Source organism: Hemiscyllium ocellatum, chromosome 15 (assembly GCF_020745735.1).
Source record: "Hemiscyllium ocellatum isolate sHemOce1 chromosome 15, sHemOce1.pat.X.cur, whole genome shotgun sequence".
NCBI lineage: Eukaryota > Metazoa > Chordata > Chondrichthyes > Orectolobiformes > Hemiscylliidae > Hemiscyllium > Hemiscyllium ocellatum.
Genome location: NC_083415.1, coordinates 36,467,641 through 36,484,807, shown reverse-complemented (window position 1 = coordinate 36,484,807; position 17,167 = coordinate 36,467,641). Strand labels below are relative to the sequence as shown.

The 17,167-nt window shown below is 37.9% G+C and overlaps 1 protein-coding gene across 1 annotated transcript in view; it reads left to right on the top strand.

The window, feature by feature from the left end:
- The window catches only part of LOC132822665 (neurofilament medium polypeptide-like), a 34,002-nt gene extending 17,604 nt beyond the window's left edge, over window positions 1–16,398 (top strand). Inside the window, exons 6-9 of the mRNA XM_060835915.1 lie at window positions 455–2,913; window positions 3,295–3,600; window positions 15,433–15,548; window positions 16,320–16,398. Coding sequence (XP_060691898.1) covers window positions 455–2,913; window positions 3,295–3,600; window positions 15,433–15,528 — 2,861 coding nt within the window. The 3' untranslated portion in view covers window positions 15,529–15,548; window positions 16,320–16,398. The remainder of the gene's footprint in view (window positions 1–454; window positions 2,914–3,294; window positions 3,601–15,432; window positions 15,549–16,319) is intronic.
- Window positions 16,399–17,167: the final 769 nt, after the last annotated feature.

Here is a 17,167-nt window from a genome sequence, read left to right as displayed (position 1 = left end):
AATTGAAATACCCATAAATCTAAGTTTCTTTAAGATCCCAGCCTGAAATGATGTTGATGTTTTCATAGCAATTGATCATTTCTTAGAAAATTTCATGCCTAATTCTTAATATTTATCTTTTATACATTTATTAGGCTAAAATAAACACTCATTATTGCCTTTAAAAGCAAGTACTGTATCAACATTGTTGATGTATCTCCTTCATCAACAATTTACATTTCTCTTATCAAAGTAAAATTATAGTTCTAAAACTGGTTCACAAATTCTAAGTCTTCATAAGGCTACATAAAGAACATTAACATTGGTTTAAACATTCCAGCAAAAGAAATAGAAATGAAAGAAACCAAATCACTTCCATAAATGCAATTTTTTTTAAGCAAATATTGGCCCAAATATTTTGAATTCAATTGTTTCAATGTTATTTAACAATAATGTGAAGCATGTTGAATTGCAGTTGAAGAGCAAACTGAAGAAGGAGTTGAAGATGAGGAAGGTGCAGCAGAGAAGAATGAAGACACTGAAATTGTGGCTGGACATTTAGAAATGCCTAGGACAGAACCTTCAGATATTATCACCAAAGTCTTTACCATGGAGAAATCTAATGATGAATCTGAAGATAGTGTGGCTAAAATCCATTTCACAACAGAACCCACCACAGAAACTTTAGGAACTCCAGATATTTTTTCTTCAAATCAAGATCCCAACATTGCAGGTTCTGTGGATAAAGTTCAGCAGGAGGAAAAGGCCGATCCTGAATCATCAGGTGAAATCTTTGAAGTTCATGAAGTGGAAGAACCCAGTGCTGAGTGCTCAGGTCCTTTGTTTGAAGGTCAGGAAGAAGAAGGGTCCATTACTGAGACTCCAGTTGTTGTGGTTGAGGTTGCTGAGAAGGGAGAGTCCAATGCTGAGTCTGCAGGTAGTGGGTTCGATGTCTCTGAGGAGAGCAAACCTGTTTCTGAGTGTCCAGGTGCTGTGGCTGAGATCCCAGAGGAAGGAGGGTCCAGCTCTCAATCTCCAGGTGATGTGGCTGAGGTCCCAGAGGAAGAAGGGTCCAGCTCTCAATCTCCAGGTGATGTGGCTGAAGTCCCAGAGGAAGGAGGATCCAGTTCTCAATCTCCAGGTGCTGTGGCTGAAGTTCCAGAGGAAGGAGGATCCAGCTCTCAATCTCCAGGTGATGTGGCTGAAGTCCCAGAGGAAGGATGGTCCAGCTCTCAATCTCCAGGTGCCGTGGCTGAAGTCCCAGAGGAAGGATGGTCCAGCTCTCAATCTCCAGGTGCCGTGGCTGAAGTTCCAGAGGAAGGAGGGTCCAGCTCTCAATCTCCAGGTGCTGTGGCTGAGGTCCCAGAGGAAGAAGGGTCCAGCTCTCAATCTCCAGGTGATGTGGCTGAAGTCCCAGAGGAAGGAGGGTCCAGCTCTCAATCTCCAGGTGCCGTGGCTGAAGTTCCAGAGGAAGGAGGGTCCAGCTCTCAATCTCCAGGTGCCATGGCTGAGGTCCCAGAGGAAGGAGGGTCCAGCTCTCAATCTTCAGGTGCTGTAACTCGGGTCCCAGAGGAAGAAGGGTCCAGCTCTGAGTGTTCAGGTGCTGAGGCTAAGGTCCCTGAAGAGGAAGAGGAAACCATCCCTGAATCTTCGGATGCTGTGATCAAAGTCCATAAAGAGGAAGAGTTCAGCTCTGAATCTCCAGATACTGTGGCTGAAGTCTCTAATGTGAAAGAGACCAGCTGTGAGTTTCCAGGTGCTATAGCTAAGGTCCAAGAGGGAAAAGAGTCCAGCCCTGAATGTCCAAGTGGTGTAGCTGAAGTTCCAAAAGAGAAAGAAACCAGCTCTGAATCTCCGGGTACTGTGGATGATGTCTCTAAAAAGAAAGAGCCCAACTCTGACTCATTGGATGTTACAGATGAAGTCCCTGAGGAAAAAGAGTCCACCTCTGAGTGTTCAGGTGCTGAGGCTATGATCCCTGAAGAGGAAGAGAAAACCATCCCTGAGGCTTCAGATGCTGTGGGTGAAGTCTCTAAAGATGAAGAACTCAGTTCTGAATCTTCAGGTGCTGTGGGTAAGGTCTCAGAAGGAAAATACACCATCTCTGAGTCTTCAGGTGCTGTGGCTGAAGTCCCAGAGGAAAAAATGACCATCAGTGAAACTCCAGGCGCTGTGGCTGATGTCCATAAAGAGAATGAGGAACCCCGTCCTGTGTCTTCAGCTGCTGCAGATGGGATCTCAAAGGAAAAAGAGTTGAATCCTGAATCTTCAGATGCTACGGCTGATGTCTCTGAGGAGTCTAATGCATATACAATTACAATGGCAGAAATTTCAGAAAAGGAGACCAATTTTGAGTCTTCAGGTGTTGTGGCTGATGTCTATACAAAGTCCTCAGATGCAGCGGGTGATGTTCCTCCTGAGGAAGTTTTGAATAATGCATCTCATTTTGTAAAGGATGAAGGCCTTTCAACAGAGGATCTTGTAAATGTAATTCCTGAAACAAAAGAATCCAATGAGACATTCCTAGATGTTCCAAATGCAGCCTCTAACATGGAAGAAAATCATATGTTGACTGCAGATACTGAGGAATCAGCAAAAAAAATCCTTACTTCTACAACTCTACTTCTTCCAGACAAAGTCTCTGTCATAGAAGAATCTATAGTTGAACCTCCAGGTAGTACAATTGCCATATCTACAAAGCAAGAGCTTAATGATCCACTTTCAGATACTGTCAATGCCATGGATTCCATTACGGCATCTCCAATTGTTATACATAGTGTATGCCCAATAGGCGAATCAGAAGTGGCATCTTCATGTATGGTGGATGGAATTCCTCCAGGTGTAGAACCAATTATTCCACTAATAGATGTTGAAGCCTGTAAATTAGGACAAGAAAAAACTGAAGTTGAGGAATTTGAAGCAATTGTACAGCAGGTACCTATTTTTGAATTTCATTGTATTAACTGAACAAAAATGTACAGTGCATTTGCAGAAAGCATTAATGTTGTCTTATCTTGATTGTTAATTAGAACACTTTAAAACATATTTTTGTGGCTGCACTAACTTTGCATTTTGTTCTTGAGCTAGTTGACATGTTCCTATTGTACCATTTAATGGAATGGTTACAAAAGGCTGTAGTGCAGTTGAATGTAATGTGTAGTTTTGATTTGTTGCTGTTCAAGTTAAGCTCAAGTATGTTAACAGAACATGTACTATTGCTTCATAGAAGCTTTGGTTATTACTAACTGACAGAAATATTATGATATTGTTGACACTACTGACATTGCATTTTAATCTATATTTGTCCTTGCTCAGGATGCTATATTAAGTGGAAGTTTTAATGCTGATGATTTAAAAATGACACAATTGTTGGAAGTGGTTGATGAAGAAATCAAACTGTACCCAGGGGGGCAAAAATGTGATTCATGGCATGTGATTAATTCCTCTGGGCTTGCTCCAAATGCCGCCCAGCATGTCACCTGTCAAGATCAGATTGAGCCAACATCAACAACAAAGAAAGAACTGGAGTCAGAGCACAACCCTGTTGGAACTGCTGAAGGCTCACCAGGTGTCATGAAAAAGTCTGACAGTGAAAATAAAGTGTCATCACCTGTCATGCAGGTCAGTGGAGAAAGATTTTAATACCTATTCTGCAGGAGTGGTTATCATCCATTGTAGGACTGACATGGTTTCCTGTAACGTCATACATTTCATTGTCAAATTGTCAGATTGTCATCTGTAATTTGTTTTATACATTCAGTCTGTCTGCATTCCTTTCATCAGAGAGCACTATTTGATTATAGTGTTATTTGTGAAAAATAAAGTTGTGAATTATGAATGGTATTCTTATTGATTTACTTGTGTGACAAATTGATTTTTTTTTATATTTCGTGATGAAGATCTGAAATGATGGTGACTATAAGGATGGTGAGCAGCCAATTCAATCAAAAACTTTCAAAAGGAAATTGCAGAAATGCATGAAGGGAAAATAAGAATGTGAAAGTGCAAAAGAGTACGAGCAAAGGGGTAGCTGAGATGTATAGCCAACACAGTCACAAAGGCCAGACTACTCTCCTTATGTGCCAATATTATTTTATGTAGTGCATATGAACATACAAAATAAGAGCAGAAGAAGGCTGTTTGAAACCTCAGTTATTATTAAAGGGCTTGTAGACTACTCCCACTAAGTGATTACTTCCACTTACTATTTCTCATTTTCACCCAAGTCAACTCCACACCCTGATCTCCTAAATCAATATCATCTTTAACCATCGCATAAATGCAATCCTTGAGTAACAGTTCCACCCTCCACTGTTACCCAGTTCCCAATTTTTCTGACTGTTAGATGCTCCCAAATAGTCAGGACACAATTCCAGTCATCCTGTAACCATGTCCCCAAAATAGCTATCAGATCATACTTCTGTATTTAGAAGAATGCAATTGATGTAGTGGTATTGTTGCTGGACTAATAATCCAGAGACCCAGGTAATATTCTGGGGGCCTGGGTTTGAATCCCACCATGGCAGTCATCAGGAAGTCTAACACATCAATGCAAAAGACAAGGCTGAAATATCTGAAACAATTGTCAGCCAGAAATTGATTATGGCTGCATTGAAGGTCCCCAGCACCAAAAATGTTTTCAGTTTCCAGTCAATTTGATTCACTCCATATGATTTGAAGAAATGCTGAAGGCACTAGATACTGCAAAGACTAGGGTTCTGACAACATTCCAGCATTAGTACTGAAGACTTGTGCTCCAGAACTTACTGTGCTTCTAAAAGCCTTGTCCAGCACAGTTACAACACTGGCATGAACTTGACAATGTTGAAAAATACCCAGACATGTCCTGTATACAAATGCAGGACAAATCTGACTTAACCAACTGGCAGACCTGTAAGTCTCCTCTCAATCACTAGTAATTCAACCATTCAGTTCAGTTCCTGTCATTATTATAACCTTGGTTCAAACATAGGCAAAAGAGCAGAATTCCACAGATGAAGTGAAAGTGACAGCCCTTGATGTCAACACTGCTATTGACCAAATGTAACATCAAGCAAAATTAGAATCAATGGAAGCAAAGTCAACCTCTCACTGTTAGAGTCATACCTGAAACAAAAAAGATTGAGTTATGGTTGTTGGATGTCAGTTGTCTCAACTCCAAGATGTTTCTGTAATAATTCCTCAAGAAAATTATATTGGCCTAACCATCTTCAGTCAGAGGAAACCCACACAGACACAAGGAGAATCTACAAACTTCACACAGTCAATCACCCGAGGCTGGAATTGAACCTGGGTTTCTGGCGCCGTGGAACAGCTAACCACTGAGTCCCTATGCCATCCCTAATGTTCAGCACCAATCAGATATTGAAGCAATCTATGTCCAAATCCAGCAAGACCTGGACAATACCTAGGTTTGGGCTCACAAGTGCCAGGCAATGAGAATCTCAAACAAGAGAGAATCTAACTATCACCCTTTGATATTCAATAGCATTACCGATGCTGAATCTCTGAATGTCGACTTCCTGGTGTTACCATTGACTGGAAACTGAACTTGACAAGCCATATAAGTACTATGGCTGCAAGAGCAAGTCAGAGGCTAGGAATCTTGCCTCGATGAGTGCAACTCCAACATCATTAAAGTAGCTTTACATCATTGAAAACAAAGTGGCCCACGTGATTAACACCATATCCACACACATTCAATCCTTCCTCTATCAACATTCAGTAACATCAGTATGTATTATACACAAGATGTACTGCAGAAATTCATCAAGGCTTCTTAGAAAATACACACCACTACCATCTAGGGCAGCAGATGTATGGGAACAATGTCATACAAGTTCCCATCAAAACCACTCACTATGGAAATGTATTGTTGTTCCTTCACTGTTGTTGGATCAAAATCACGGAACTCCCTCCCTAATTACATTGTGGGTGTGCCTACACAAAATAGACTGCAGCAGTTTAGGAAGGCAGCTCATCTCCACCAAGGGCAATTAGGGATGGGCAATTAATCCAGGTTGCATCGGCAATACCCATGTCCAGAGAGTGAATATTTTAAATTCTCCAATGTTAATTATCAATTTTCTTCTCTTACCTGATCTTTACAATTTGATATGCAGTATCTTTCTACATTTGATCCCCAGCCTCCGCTATTCAGTTTAAAAGCCTTTTTACTTCTTTAGTGTAGTGCTGAAGAAATACTTTGTGAACAGATGTGTCATCATTCAGATAGGGCATTGAACCAATGTTTTGTCTGCCATCTCAAGTGGATGCAAGTGATATCACAGTAGTAAGTGAAAAGCCGTAAGATTTAGCCATAATATTGTGACAATTTCTCCTTCTTATTGCCTATTTGTGAAACCTTGCTATATGTTACTTTGCTGCTATGTTTTCCTCCATTAGCACTATAGCAGTTCATTGGTTGTATGGCACTTTGGAGCATTGTGAAATCATCAAAGGTACCTGATAAATGCATGTTCATTTTATGTATCATACTGGTGTTATATTGTTTATTCATTACCTTTGTCAATAAACCAGTTAATGGTCCAAAGGATCTGCTTCATTTTAATAGAATACTTACTCAGTTCGCTATCCCTTTCAAAAAAATCACAATGTTAAGCAATGAGATTCAATAACAATCTGAATGGGCACCTTCAATCCCACAAGAACTTATTATTAATTTCTGGCATTTGCAATAAACCTGAATTTCATCTGTCATTAAACTCATGTATAATTCCTGACTGAAGTTTATTAGAGTCCATTTTTGTTCCATAAACTTTTCAGTTAAAATATTTTTCCTGCATTTCCTATTTTCTTTTGTTATACTTAATTTGCAAACATATTCTTTGTGCATAAATTTTGAACATGTCAGAAATGTTTCCTTGAATTCAATGTGGCCACCCTTCTTTAATTTTTATTTATCTCATCACTTCTTTTCATTTTCCTGCATACACTATTCTTTGGAAGGAACTTGCTAGCTGATCTCTGTACCTACTCCATTAACTGAGAATTCTTTAAGAACCAGAGAGGCTAAAACTGCAAACAATATTTTATATGTGGTCATATTGGGACAAAATACCTTTGTAAGGTATTTTATAAGTCTGAGTCCTTGTGTCCCAACCTTCTGTTTTATTTTTTAACAACTTGGATATACTGTGCTGATGGCTTTAATGACCTGTTCACTCCTAATCTAATACCAAAGGTAGATTCACATTTACTCCTGCCAGCTCTGAACATGAATGAACTATGAAATCATATTTGACACAAACAAAGATAGGCTTCCAACCTTTGCATCATCAACAAAACTGATTACTTCCACTTCAACAATGTTGCCCAACACAACTATTGTCTCGAAATCTTCAACCATGCCTTTTTTATTTTTAAGACTGTCTATTCCAAAATACTCTTGACTACCTGACCATCATTTACCTTCCATAAACTTAATTCCAAACGAATTCTGCCAACTGTAAACGATCTTGCACCAAGCACCATTCACTTTTCGGCCTCGTGTTCCCAGGGCTACATTGGCTCTGAGTTAAATTGTGTCTTGATATTATAATTCTAATACTTGTTTTCAAATTTCTCCAAGGCTTCACCCTTCTTTATCTCACTAACCCCCTACACCCCAACAACCCTCTGATATATCTGCAACGCTCTGATTCCAGACTCTATGTATTTCTGATTTCAGCTATGATACCACTGGTAACTCTACCTTGGATTTAACAATATTAAAGGTACTATATATGTGCAAATTGTTATTGTTGTTTGCACATTACCGCATAGACCATCTTTCAGACAAGTTGTATTACATTTTATACACCAAGTAACTAAACTGTTCAAATCTGTTCAACTATTCAATTTGATCTCAGGTGATTTATACCTAACTATATTTACACAACTTCATTTATCTTTTGATCCCCTTACTTAACAAAAGAAATATCAATCTCAGTCAATCGGTTAGCATCAGTATGTTTTTTGAGGAAAAGAATGCTAGATTTCCACTATCTTTAATGTGGTGAAAGAAAGTGCATCTTGATTTTAATCCTAAAGTATCTAGCTTTAATTTTTCAGATGTAGTCCTCTTATTCTGTACTCCCTCAAAGGAAATAATGTCTCTATATCCACCCTATCAAATACAGTCATCATTTTAAATGCCTCCTTTCACCTTTCAACTTTCTAAATACAGAAGAATGCAGCCTACCCTCAATTCAATTCTTAAACTTGTAGCACAATTCTAGTAAATATGTTTTGCTCCTTCTAAATTGAAGCATTACTGCAACATTTTTAATTCTATCTCTCCAGACATAAAGATCAAAATTCCAATACTACTTCATTAGTTATGACAAAAGGTTAATCATCTGACATCTGTTTCTCTCTCCACAAAGGCTGGCTGATCTGCTGAATATTTCAAGCATTTCTGTTTTTAATTCAGTTTTCCAGAGCTTTTTATTTCATTGTTCATTTTGGTAACTGTGTGCAGCTGTTCACTTTTTAAGCAATTTTGTACATGACACCTAAATCATGGATGGAATTCAGAGACACAAAAGAACACCATTCAGCTCATCACGTTTGCTTTGTGACAGCATAACTGTGACCATCCTTTAAATTCATTCAGATGTTAATTTGCTTTACAACTGTATCTGTCGACTGTGCTACTCCTGTGGACAAACTACATTATTGTTCCCTTTATGAAGTCTGTTCGTTGTATTCATTGTGCAGCACTCTTGAGGCTGCCCTGTGGAGATTGACCCATTCTGACTCTACTGCTTTTCTATCTTATTTTTATTTAGGAGTAACTCTCAGGAAGTTCTTTAAACTCTGCAGTAAAATTCTAATAATCATGATATTTTAAAAAGCTATCTCTTCTGAGTCCTGCTCACATGTGACTGTTGTTGTCAGGTGGCACGGTGGCTCACAGCGCCAGGGATCCGTGTTCAATTCTAGCCTTGGGTGATTGTCTATGTGAAGTTTGCAATTTCTCACATGTCTGCATGGGTTTCCTCCCACAAACCAAAGATATGCAGGTCAGGTGGATTGGCCGTGCTAAAATTGCCCATAGTGTTAGGTGCATTAGTCAGAGGGAGGTTACTCTTCGGAGGGTTGGTGTGGACTTGTTGGGTTGAAGGCCTGTTTCCACACTGTAGGGAAGCTAATTAAAGTACCATCTTCTTTAATATATTCATTTGCCTGTATATTTCATTCCTAACATACATGTCTACTTTGTTGACCTAAGCTCAACAATCTGTTTTGACTATTTACATTATCACTATCAAACTCCTCAGAGCCCAAATATCAGAGATAGAGACATTGTGGAGTGATCACTGCTTGTTCTGTTCTGGTTTGTTTGATTGCTGAACAAAGATGACCATTTTGGAACATTCCTGGAGCTATTGTATTACTCTGCGAGGTAGCTGATGTAGTGCAGTTGTCCATGTCCTCCACACTGTGGTAATTATGCACTGCTTTTCTTCTTGGCTTGAGCAGGATTAAGGTGTTGTATCTCCTGAATTTTCCTTCAGGTGTGCAAACAATATACAATTGTGATTGTTTCATTCTTATAATGGCTGCACCCTCTATTTGCCAGTCCCCTATCAAAGCTCTCTAACTTGGTGGCAAAACTGACATTATTTTTGTCTTGAGTGTGCAGCTGTGTCACTTCTGTTGCTTCCTTCTGTGTTCTTTTTCTATCTTGCTTTCTCATGATCTTGGCACATTATATTTTACCTGATATTATATCTGTATTAAAGGAATTTGTTTTTAATCTTCTTTCCATGCATTGTTCCACAGAATAAGTATCTATTGTTTCCATTGTTCAGTATTGTGGAGCCATGACTTCTTAATGCTTATGCCCAACCTGTGTTCTTGGTCATCACTTTATGGTTTGGACCTTGCTCAGCATGTAATTTTTTTTCTGTAAAAGAACTGGATAACTTGTGGTGTGGTTAATATCAGCCTCTGTTATGTATTTTTTGGAACTCCTCATTCACAAGTTGTGTGTGCGCTATCTGAAACCATTTCATCTGGCAAAACAGTATGGAAACTAAGTCACTTCCATGTCTTAATTACTGACTGCACTGTAACTTTATGATGTGCAGCAACTTTAATCCATCTGGAGTAGTAATGTAACAGTACTAAATTTGTCTTTCCTCAGAAGTGGAATAAATCTATTCCTGACCTTTGTCAAGTTATATCTGGAAGTGTTGAGGCATTAGTGGCTCTAATGACACCTGACTATAGTTAATACCAGTGTGTAACACAATATAAAATTCCATTTTTCTTTGAAATGCCTGGACGCCATACGGACTGATGAACTAAGCCTTTACACTTTGTGATCCCTATGTTCTCTCCTTATTTTATTTAGGATTTAGGATATAGACATTTTAGCATTTGTTCTGTCAAGGATTTCAGTATTACCAACTTGTGATTACATCCTGTTTGCTATGTCCTGCTTTTAAATGTTGCTTCTGTTTATGGTAACTATTTAGAATGAGTTCTGTTGTACAATATGTGGAGCAACCTTCTACACAAAGTTCTCTGATCCTGATTCACTCTTTATCTGTTTTCTAAGTTGCACAAATTTTTCTTAATTTTATCTCTGTAGCTAGTATTATGCTTGTTACCCAATGGAAGATGCTTCCATCTATTCAGTGAGGATTGAGACTTATATTTCAGTCTGATCCGCCATTGCACTTGATAGTGCATCAGCGGTAATCAGCATCTTCCTTTGGATGCAGACTGTTGAGTATTCATATCTGATTAACTTAATTTGAGTTTTCATACTCTTAATGGCATTTTCATTATTTATTTAGATCCAAACAGCATGATGAGTGATTTCTGGTCTGTTTCTCCGTGATATTTTAGTCCTGTGAGATGATCTGAGGAGGTTCACATTGCTTCTCTCTCCATTGTACCATATATCAGCTCTGTTGCTGTCAATAGTCTTGATGCAGAGTATCCAGATTTCCTGCTCCTATCATTATAACTTGGATGAAAACTATGTCTAATCCTATGGGAGTTGCGTCTACAGCTACTGTTGTAGAGAAAATTGGGTTAAAGTGTGTTAGGATGTCTAGGGTTTTTTTGAATGCTGTAGTCTCATATGGCCTCCAAAGCCATTGTTGTCCTTTCATCTGTAGCATATTTAGTGGTCATGTTACTGTGGTTAGATCTGGAATGAGCTTCCCCATCCGGTTGAGCATTCCTAAAAAGCATTGAACATTGGTGACATGCTTTGGCTGTGGAAATTTAATTATTGCCCTGCTCTTTATTTGCTAAATTGTTGTCCACTGACTAAATTGGGTGAACATCTCTTTGAGTAAAAATAGAAATTGCCAGGAAAGCTCTGCAGGTCTCCAGCATCTGTTGAGCAATATCAGAGTTTATGTTTTGGCTCGAGTGGCCTTTCCTCAGAACTGAAGGAGTTGTCAAGAAGGGTCACTCAATCTGAAACATTAACTCTGATTTCTCTCCACAGGTGTTGCCAGACCTGCTGAGCTTTTCCAGCAATATCTATTTTTGTTTCTGATTTATAGCATCTGGGTTTTATCTTTTGAGCAGCCGTGTTCAATTGTGTGCGACCTATGACTCTCACAAACTTATCTATTGGGTGTGGGAACTATTATTAATAGTCACGGCCTGCTGAGCTTTACCAGCAACTTCTGTTTTTGTTTGTGACTGATGACCACTTTGTTGGCTTCATCACTGGTGATGTTACTTCATAACATACTGTCTAGGTGTACCTTCAGTTTCTCTAGAGTGAGAGGAACACTTGTCCAGTGGTATTCAAGCATATTGGCAAAGCATACACTACTTTCTGCAGTGTAATGTGGTGTTTCTATTTCAGCTTTCCTAAGACTCTGAAAACTCATAGGATTCTTGACAAAATTCTTTGCTATTTTCATCATGTAATGTTGTGTCTATTCTCTCTATAGGTGAACTAATTGGATATTTGTATTTCTGCTTAATGATGTACTTTTGATTCCTCAAGACATAGAAAATCTTGATCTCTCATCCTTGTGGCTGTGTGTAGTGCTAAACTGTCTTCATTATTGAAGATTTGTAACTTTTACACCTTGCAGTTTGATGCTTACTGATTAAATATTCACTTATTTAACCATGGCAAGCTGTCAATCAATATTGAAACAGTCACTTTTGTATCTTAATAAGTTCTTTAATAAATTCTTTCACTTGTAAAACAATAATCCAGCACTTTGCTGGCCCTTTTTTATTTACCTAAAAATGTTTGTTTGCCTTTCTGGTCTTCATTTTTGACCTCTTGATCTTCCCTTTAGGAAATGGCTTTCCTTCTTCAGGAATTTCTTCCTCATTGGGTCTTCTTTTTTGCTTTTGTTGTGATACAGTATTTGCAAGTTGGCAATAGTGTTCAAAGCGTGCTAACCCTCATCAATAACACTCACCTCACTTCCTACAGGTCATTTGTTCTGTTGCCTTGATACACATCTTGTACATTCCACTATATATGATGAATTTGTGTCCCATTCTTTGCCATTTTGACAGCCTTTTAGGAGCGTTACAATGCTATCTTCAGGTTCACTCACCCAATCAAATTGAGCTTCAGTAGTAATTTGAATAGTGACCCTATTCTGAGGCCTAACCTGAAACAATGTTGCATTCTACATCACTTACTCCATCATAGGCTTCTTGTTTTGACTGGAGAAAATCCGACCTTGTTTATGCCAATCACTCATTGGCCCAACGTCAGTTACTTAGTAACCATATCAATCCCCCCCCCACTTGAACATAATTGTTTAGAAGTGATTCAATTGATTTCCCTTGCCTTTGCAACCTTTGGTTCAATCTTTTTCATTCTGGGTCAAAATTCCTCTTTCAACTAAAATATGCTTTGAATAACTTGACACTGGATTTGTAGTTAGTAACACTTTCTTCTACAAACTTCTAAACCAGCAAGTCATCAGCTATTGGCCTGATTGCATTTAGAAATGTTTTGTTTTGATAACTTTACTCTTTCACATATAATGCTGTTGTTGTCTGTATCTCTGGAACTGTTGCTTCCACAGTTATTTTACATTCTTGAATTGCAGTGGGCCCTCAGCATCCCCAAACTGTTTTGGAAATGGCAGTGTTTCAACAGGAGCTGCTATTCCTTAATGGCCCTGATTTGGAGAAGTAATGGGAAGTTTTTCATTATTTGCTAAAGTCTTTTGACTTTTTTTCCTTGTTAGCTGGAAGTTTCCCTTTCTACTGCTTTGCCATCAAAGTCTTCCAATGTTTTCTTCTGGTCTGCAGGGTCTTCTCTCTTGTCTGTATTCTCTGCTGCATGACTTGGCCTCAATTTTCTGATATTGACGCTTTGCTGGTGGATAATATGCTTTGAGAGAACATTACCATTATCATTCTTTAAACAAATACTGTTGTTAGCATGGTCTGTGCTACACAGCTGTATGTATGGACTGTGCTACTCCCACGACTGAAGGCAATGTCATTGTCCTTCTACAGATTCTAGCCACCATGGGCTGTCTTGGGAATTTGGTGTCTATACAGTAGTCTTGAAGCTAGGCTATCTAGTTAAACTACTGTTTCTCTGGAAGTGCTACACCTCCATCTAATACTCATTCCACAGTAATGTTCTCTTCCTCTCAGTAAGTCCTATATATATTATTCTGAATACAACTCTCTAACACAATGTTTCCATTCTTCTCTTCTCCATTCCTGATCATATGTAACTGTAAAAGTAGCATCATAATGTATACTGTCATCATGATCAAGTACGTTTTCCACAGTGTTATAAAGTGTACACCAGCTCTCTCTAGATTGGTCAAGTCAGCCCAATTCTTCCATATTATGCTCATAGCAGTCTAAGTTCATTTTCCTCAGACGTCTGTCAAATTTCCTTTTGAACTCATTGATTAATTGTTTCTGTTACCACCAACCTTGGAGACAGTGTGTTTCAAATCATCATTAGTTGATGCATAAGAAAGTTCTTCCTTACAGACTCCCTGTATCTCTTAGCCTAAACTTATACTCCGTGCTGCCTTGTACCATCAACTGCTGGGAACAATTTTTCTTTGTCCATCTTGTCTAAACCTGTCATAATCAGATCTCCACTTAATCAGGTTCAAAGAAACCCAGCTTCTCCAACTCAAAATTGTTGTTAAATTCTCGCTTCCCTGGAACAATTCTGGTAAATTTCCTTTGCATCCTTTCAATAATCCTCTTAGCCTTTCTGAAGTTAAGTGACCAAGATAGGAAGCAGTACTCCAGTTGTAGCCTACCCACTGTCTATGGAGGTTCAGCTTAACTTCCTTTCCTTTGTATTCAATGCCTCAATTTATGATTTCATATGCTTTGCTAACCACTCTCTTAATCTGTCTTGCCACCTTCAAAAGACTTTTGAATGTAAACCATAAGGTTGCTCTGTCCCTTAATACACTTCAGAACTTTTTAAAATAGCTGTATGTACACATATATGTATTCATAACCTCTCCCGCCTCTTCTGCAAAAACGCACCATATCTCAATTCCGTGCAATTAATTTCTTTTGCCAGTTGCCTGCATATTCTAGAAGTGTATTGACACCTGGCACAGTTCTTTGACATCATCACTGTTTGCTACACCTCCAGGTTTGAGATAATTAAAATTTTATTCCAATATCCATACTACCCAATTAAATGAAAAGCAGTGATCCTAGCACTGAATATTAGGGAATAGCATGGTCTCTCATCTCCTGTCGGTGATAAAAAAAAGACCATTTATAAAACTCAATTTCTCCAGAAGCCGGTTTTAATTCAAACTGATACTGACTCTCCCATTCCAGCTTTTTTGTGGAATTTAGTCAAATATTTCATCAACATTTATACAGACAACATCGAGTGCTTTTCCTTCATGAAAGTTCTCTTTTACTTATCAACACAATTAGTCGATACTATTCCTTTTTAGCTTCCTTCTCCAACATAGTCAACACATGGTGCCTCCTAAATTAGTGTATTTGCAAACTTGAATATACAACTTTCTATTCTCCATTCAAGTTATAAAAACATGTTGTGAAAAACGGAGGCTCCAGAACAGATCTACTGATACTTGTTTCACCTTGCCACATGCATTTTTCTTTTATGTAATAAAATGGTTGAATGAGAGTTCTTAGCTTGCCTGTATTGCAAGTTGGAAGTGTTGGATAAAACCAGTCATTTTTGGAAAAGAAATTGGACTGTCATTTGAATCAGTAAATATTCCTGAGAGATTGGATATGGAGCAGATTCAGCAGAATGTTGACATTGGTTCATTTGTCCACCTTATTATTGAAGAGAGAGATAAAAACCTTTAAAAAAGGAAAAATATTAAAATGTTATGCAATAAATTGTCTGAGATTATGATACCTATGTCAAATGGTGCTTTTTGACGTCAGGACTAAATGGTTTCAATTCATTTGTCTTCATTCCAATGTATGTAGTACTGGTCTGTTATTCTTCACTAGGCTCTAGGCTTCTGCCTTTCAATGTTGACACTGATGGTCATACTTCACAACCTATGGAATAGGATTGAATACATGACTTGTACAAAGAAGGGTTGAATGGACTTTTAATGAAGAAGGTAACATAACAATTATTCCAGATTCTCTCTCAAATAACAATGTAACAAGCAACAAAAACAGAAGTTGCTGAAAAAGCTCAGCAGATCTGGCAGTATCTGTGCAGAGAAATCAAATTTAATGTTCCTTCTGAGGAAGGGTCACCAACCCTTTGATTTTGATTTCTCTGCACAGATGCTGTCAGACCTGCTGAAATTTTCCAGCAACTTCTGTTTTTGTTTCTGATTTACACCATCCAAAGTTCTTTCAGTTTTTATTTTACAATATAATAAACAATTTTGTTTTTTTCCATAATATACTTCAGAAAACAAACAATCTCTGTTCCATTTGCCCTGGTTGAAAACTAAAAATAATCATTTAATGTGCATATTACAGGAAATTGTCCTCTGCCATTTGTCCTGTTGTTTGAATAACAATAAATGTTCCATTCATTGATAATTATTCTGAACATCTATTAATAGTTGAAAATATGTAATTTTGCACATGGTAAATGTATAATAATGTGTAAAACCTTTCAAAAGTATGATTTTTAAAACTAACATTTGAATATTATTTAAATACAAATCAAAGTAACATGTTTATACACTATAATTTGTTCATATTATTGATGTCTGACTTTCCAAAAATTAAACTAAATTACTGTCCTTGAGCTACAGTAATTATTTACAGATTTAAAATATGTAATTCTTAACTTTGCATGAAGTTACTTTGTTTACTTTTCCAACTACACAACCCACCCAACCCTCTCTTCCACCCCCCCCACCTCAAAACAGATGGAAAGCCCAGGGTCTGCTATAAAAGCCACTGTACAACAGACGACAAGTCGTGAACCAAGCATAACTGACTCTCCTCGCCATATCTTTTCATTTTCTTGGTTGAATGCTCTCACCAAGTAGAGAAGCAGAAGGATTTTCCAATTATTGCTTTGCAAGGAAGCAGTTTTAACCAGTGACTGTCGTTCAATGTTTGTTTGATGCTTGAAGTGACAAGTGCCACTATTATTTCAGACTATGTACAAGAGGACAGCTTATTAAAACAGAGGTGGTCTATGTTTTGTTTAGTTTATTCCAACAATAGAGAATGGATATTTGCATGTAACTGTTTTATAAAGCTCAAGCTTTCTACGTAACTTTGCCAATGCTCTCTTGTTATAAACAACATTTAAAAAGCAAACTACATCACACACATATTAAATGCCACACTTCTGCAATAAAACAGCTGGTAGTTATACCTCAGGCTGCTATTGTGTCTATTGACGTGAAATATTATAGAGGCTCTGTACTTAGGTAAAGAAATATTGAGAACATCAGTCCATGTTATTCAGGAACAATCATTTAACTTTCTGTTGCAACCAGGTGAGAAGGGATGAATCAGCTCCCCTCCTCAGTTGGCTGTAACACAGATTTATGTTTGAAGCATGGGAATAAATCTGTCTCTAATAAAAAGGTAATTACTCAACCTCCAATGTAGCAGTAAGGCATCAATTATAAGGTTTTCTTGAGTGAAATTAAAGATAATTTCAACCCCAAGATGAATATTAAAGATAGAAAATCAAGTTTAAACTCTTACAAGCTCACAGTTTTAAATTAGGGATAGTGTTCAGTACAAAACAGACAATGAC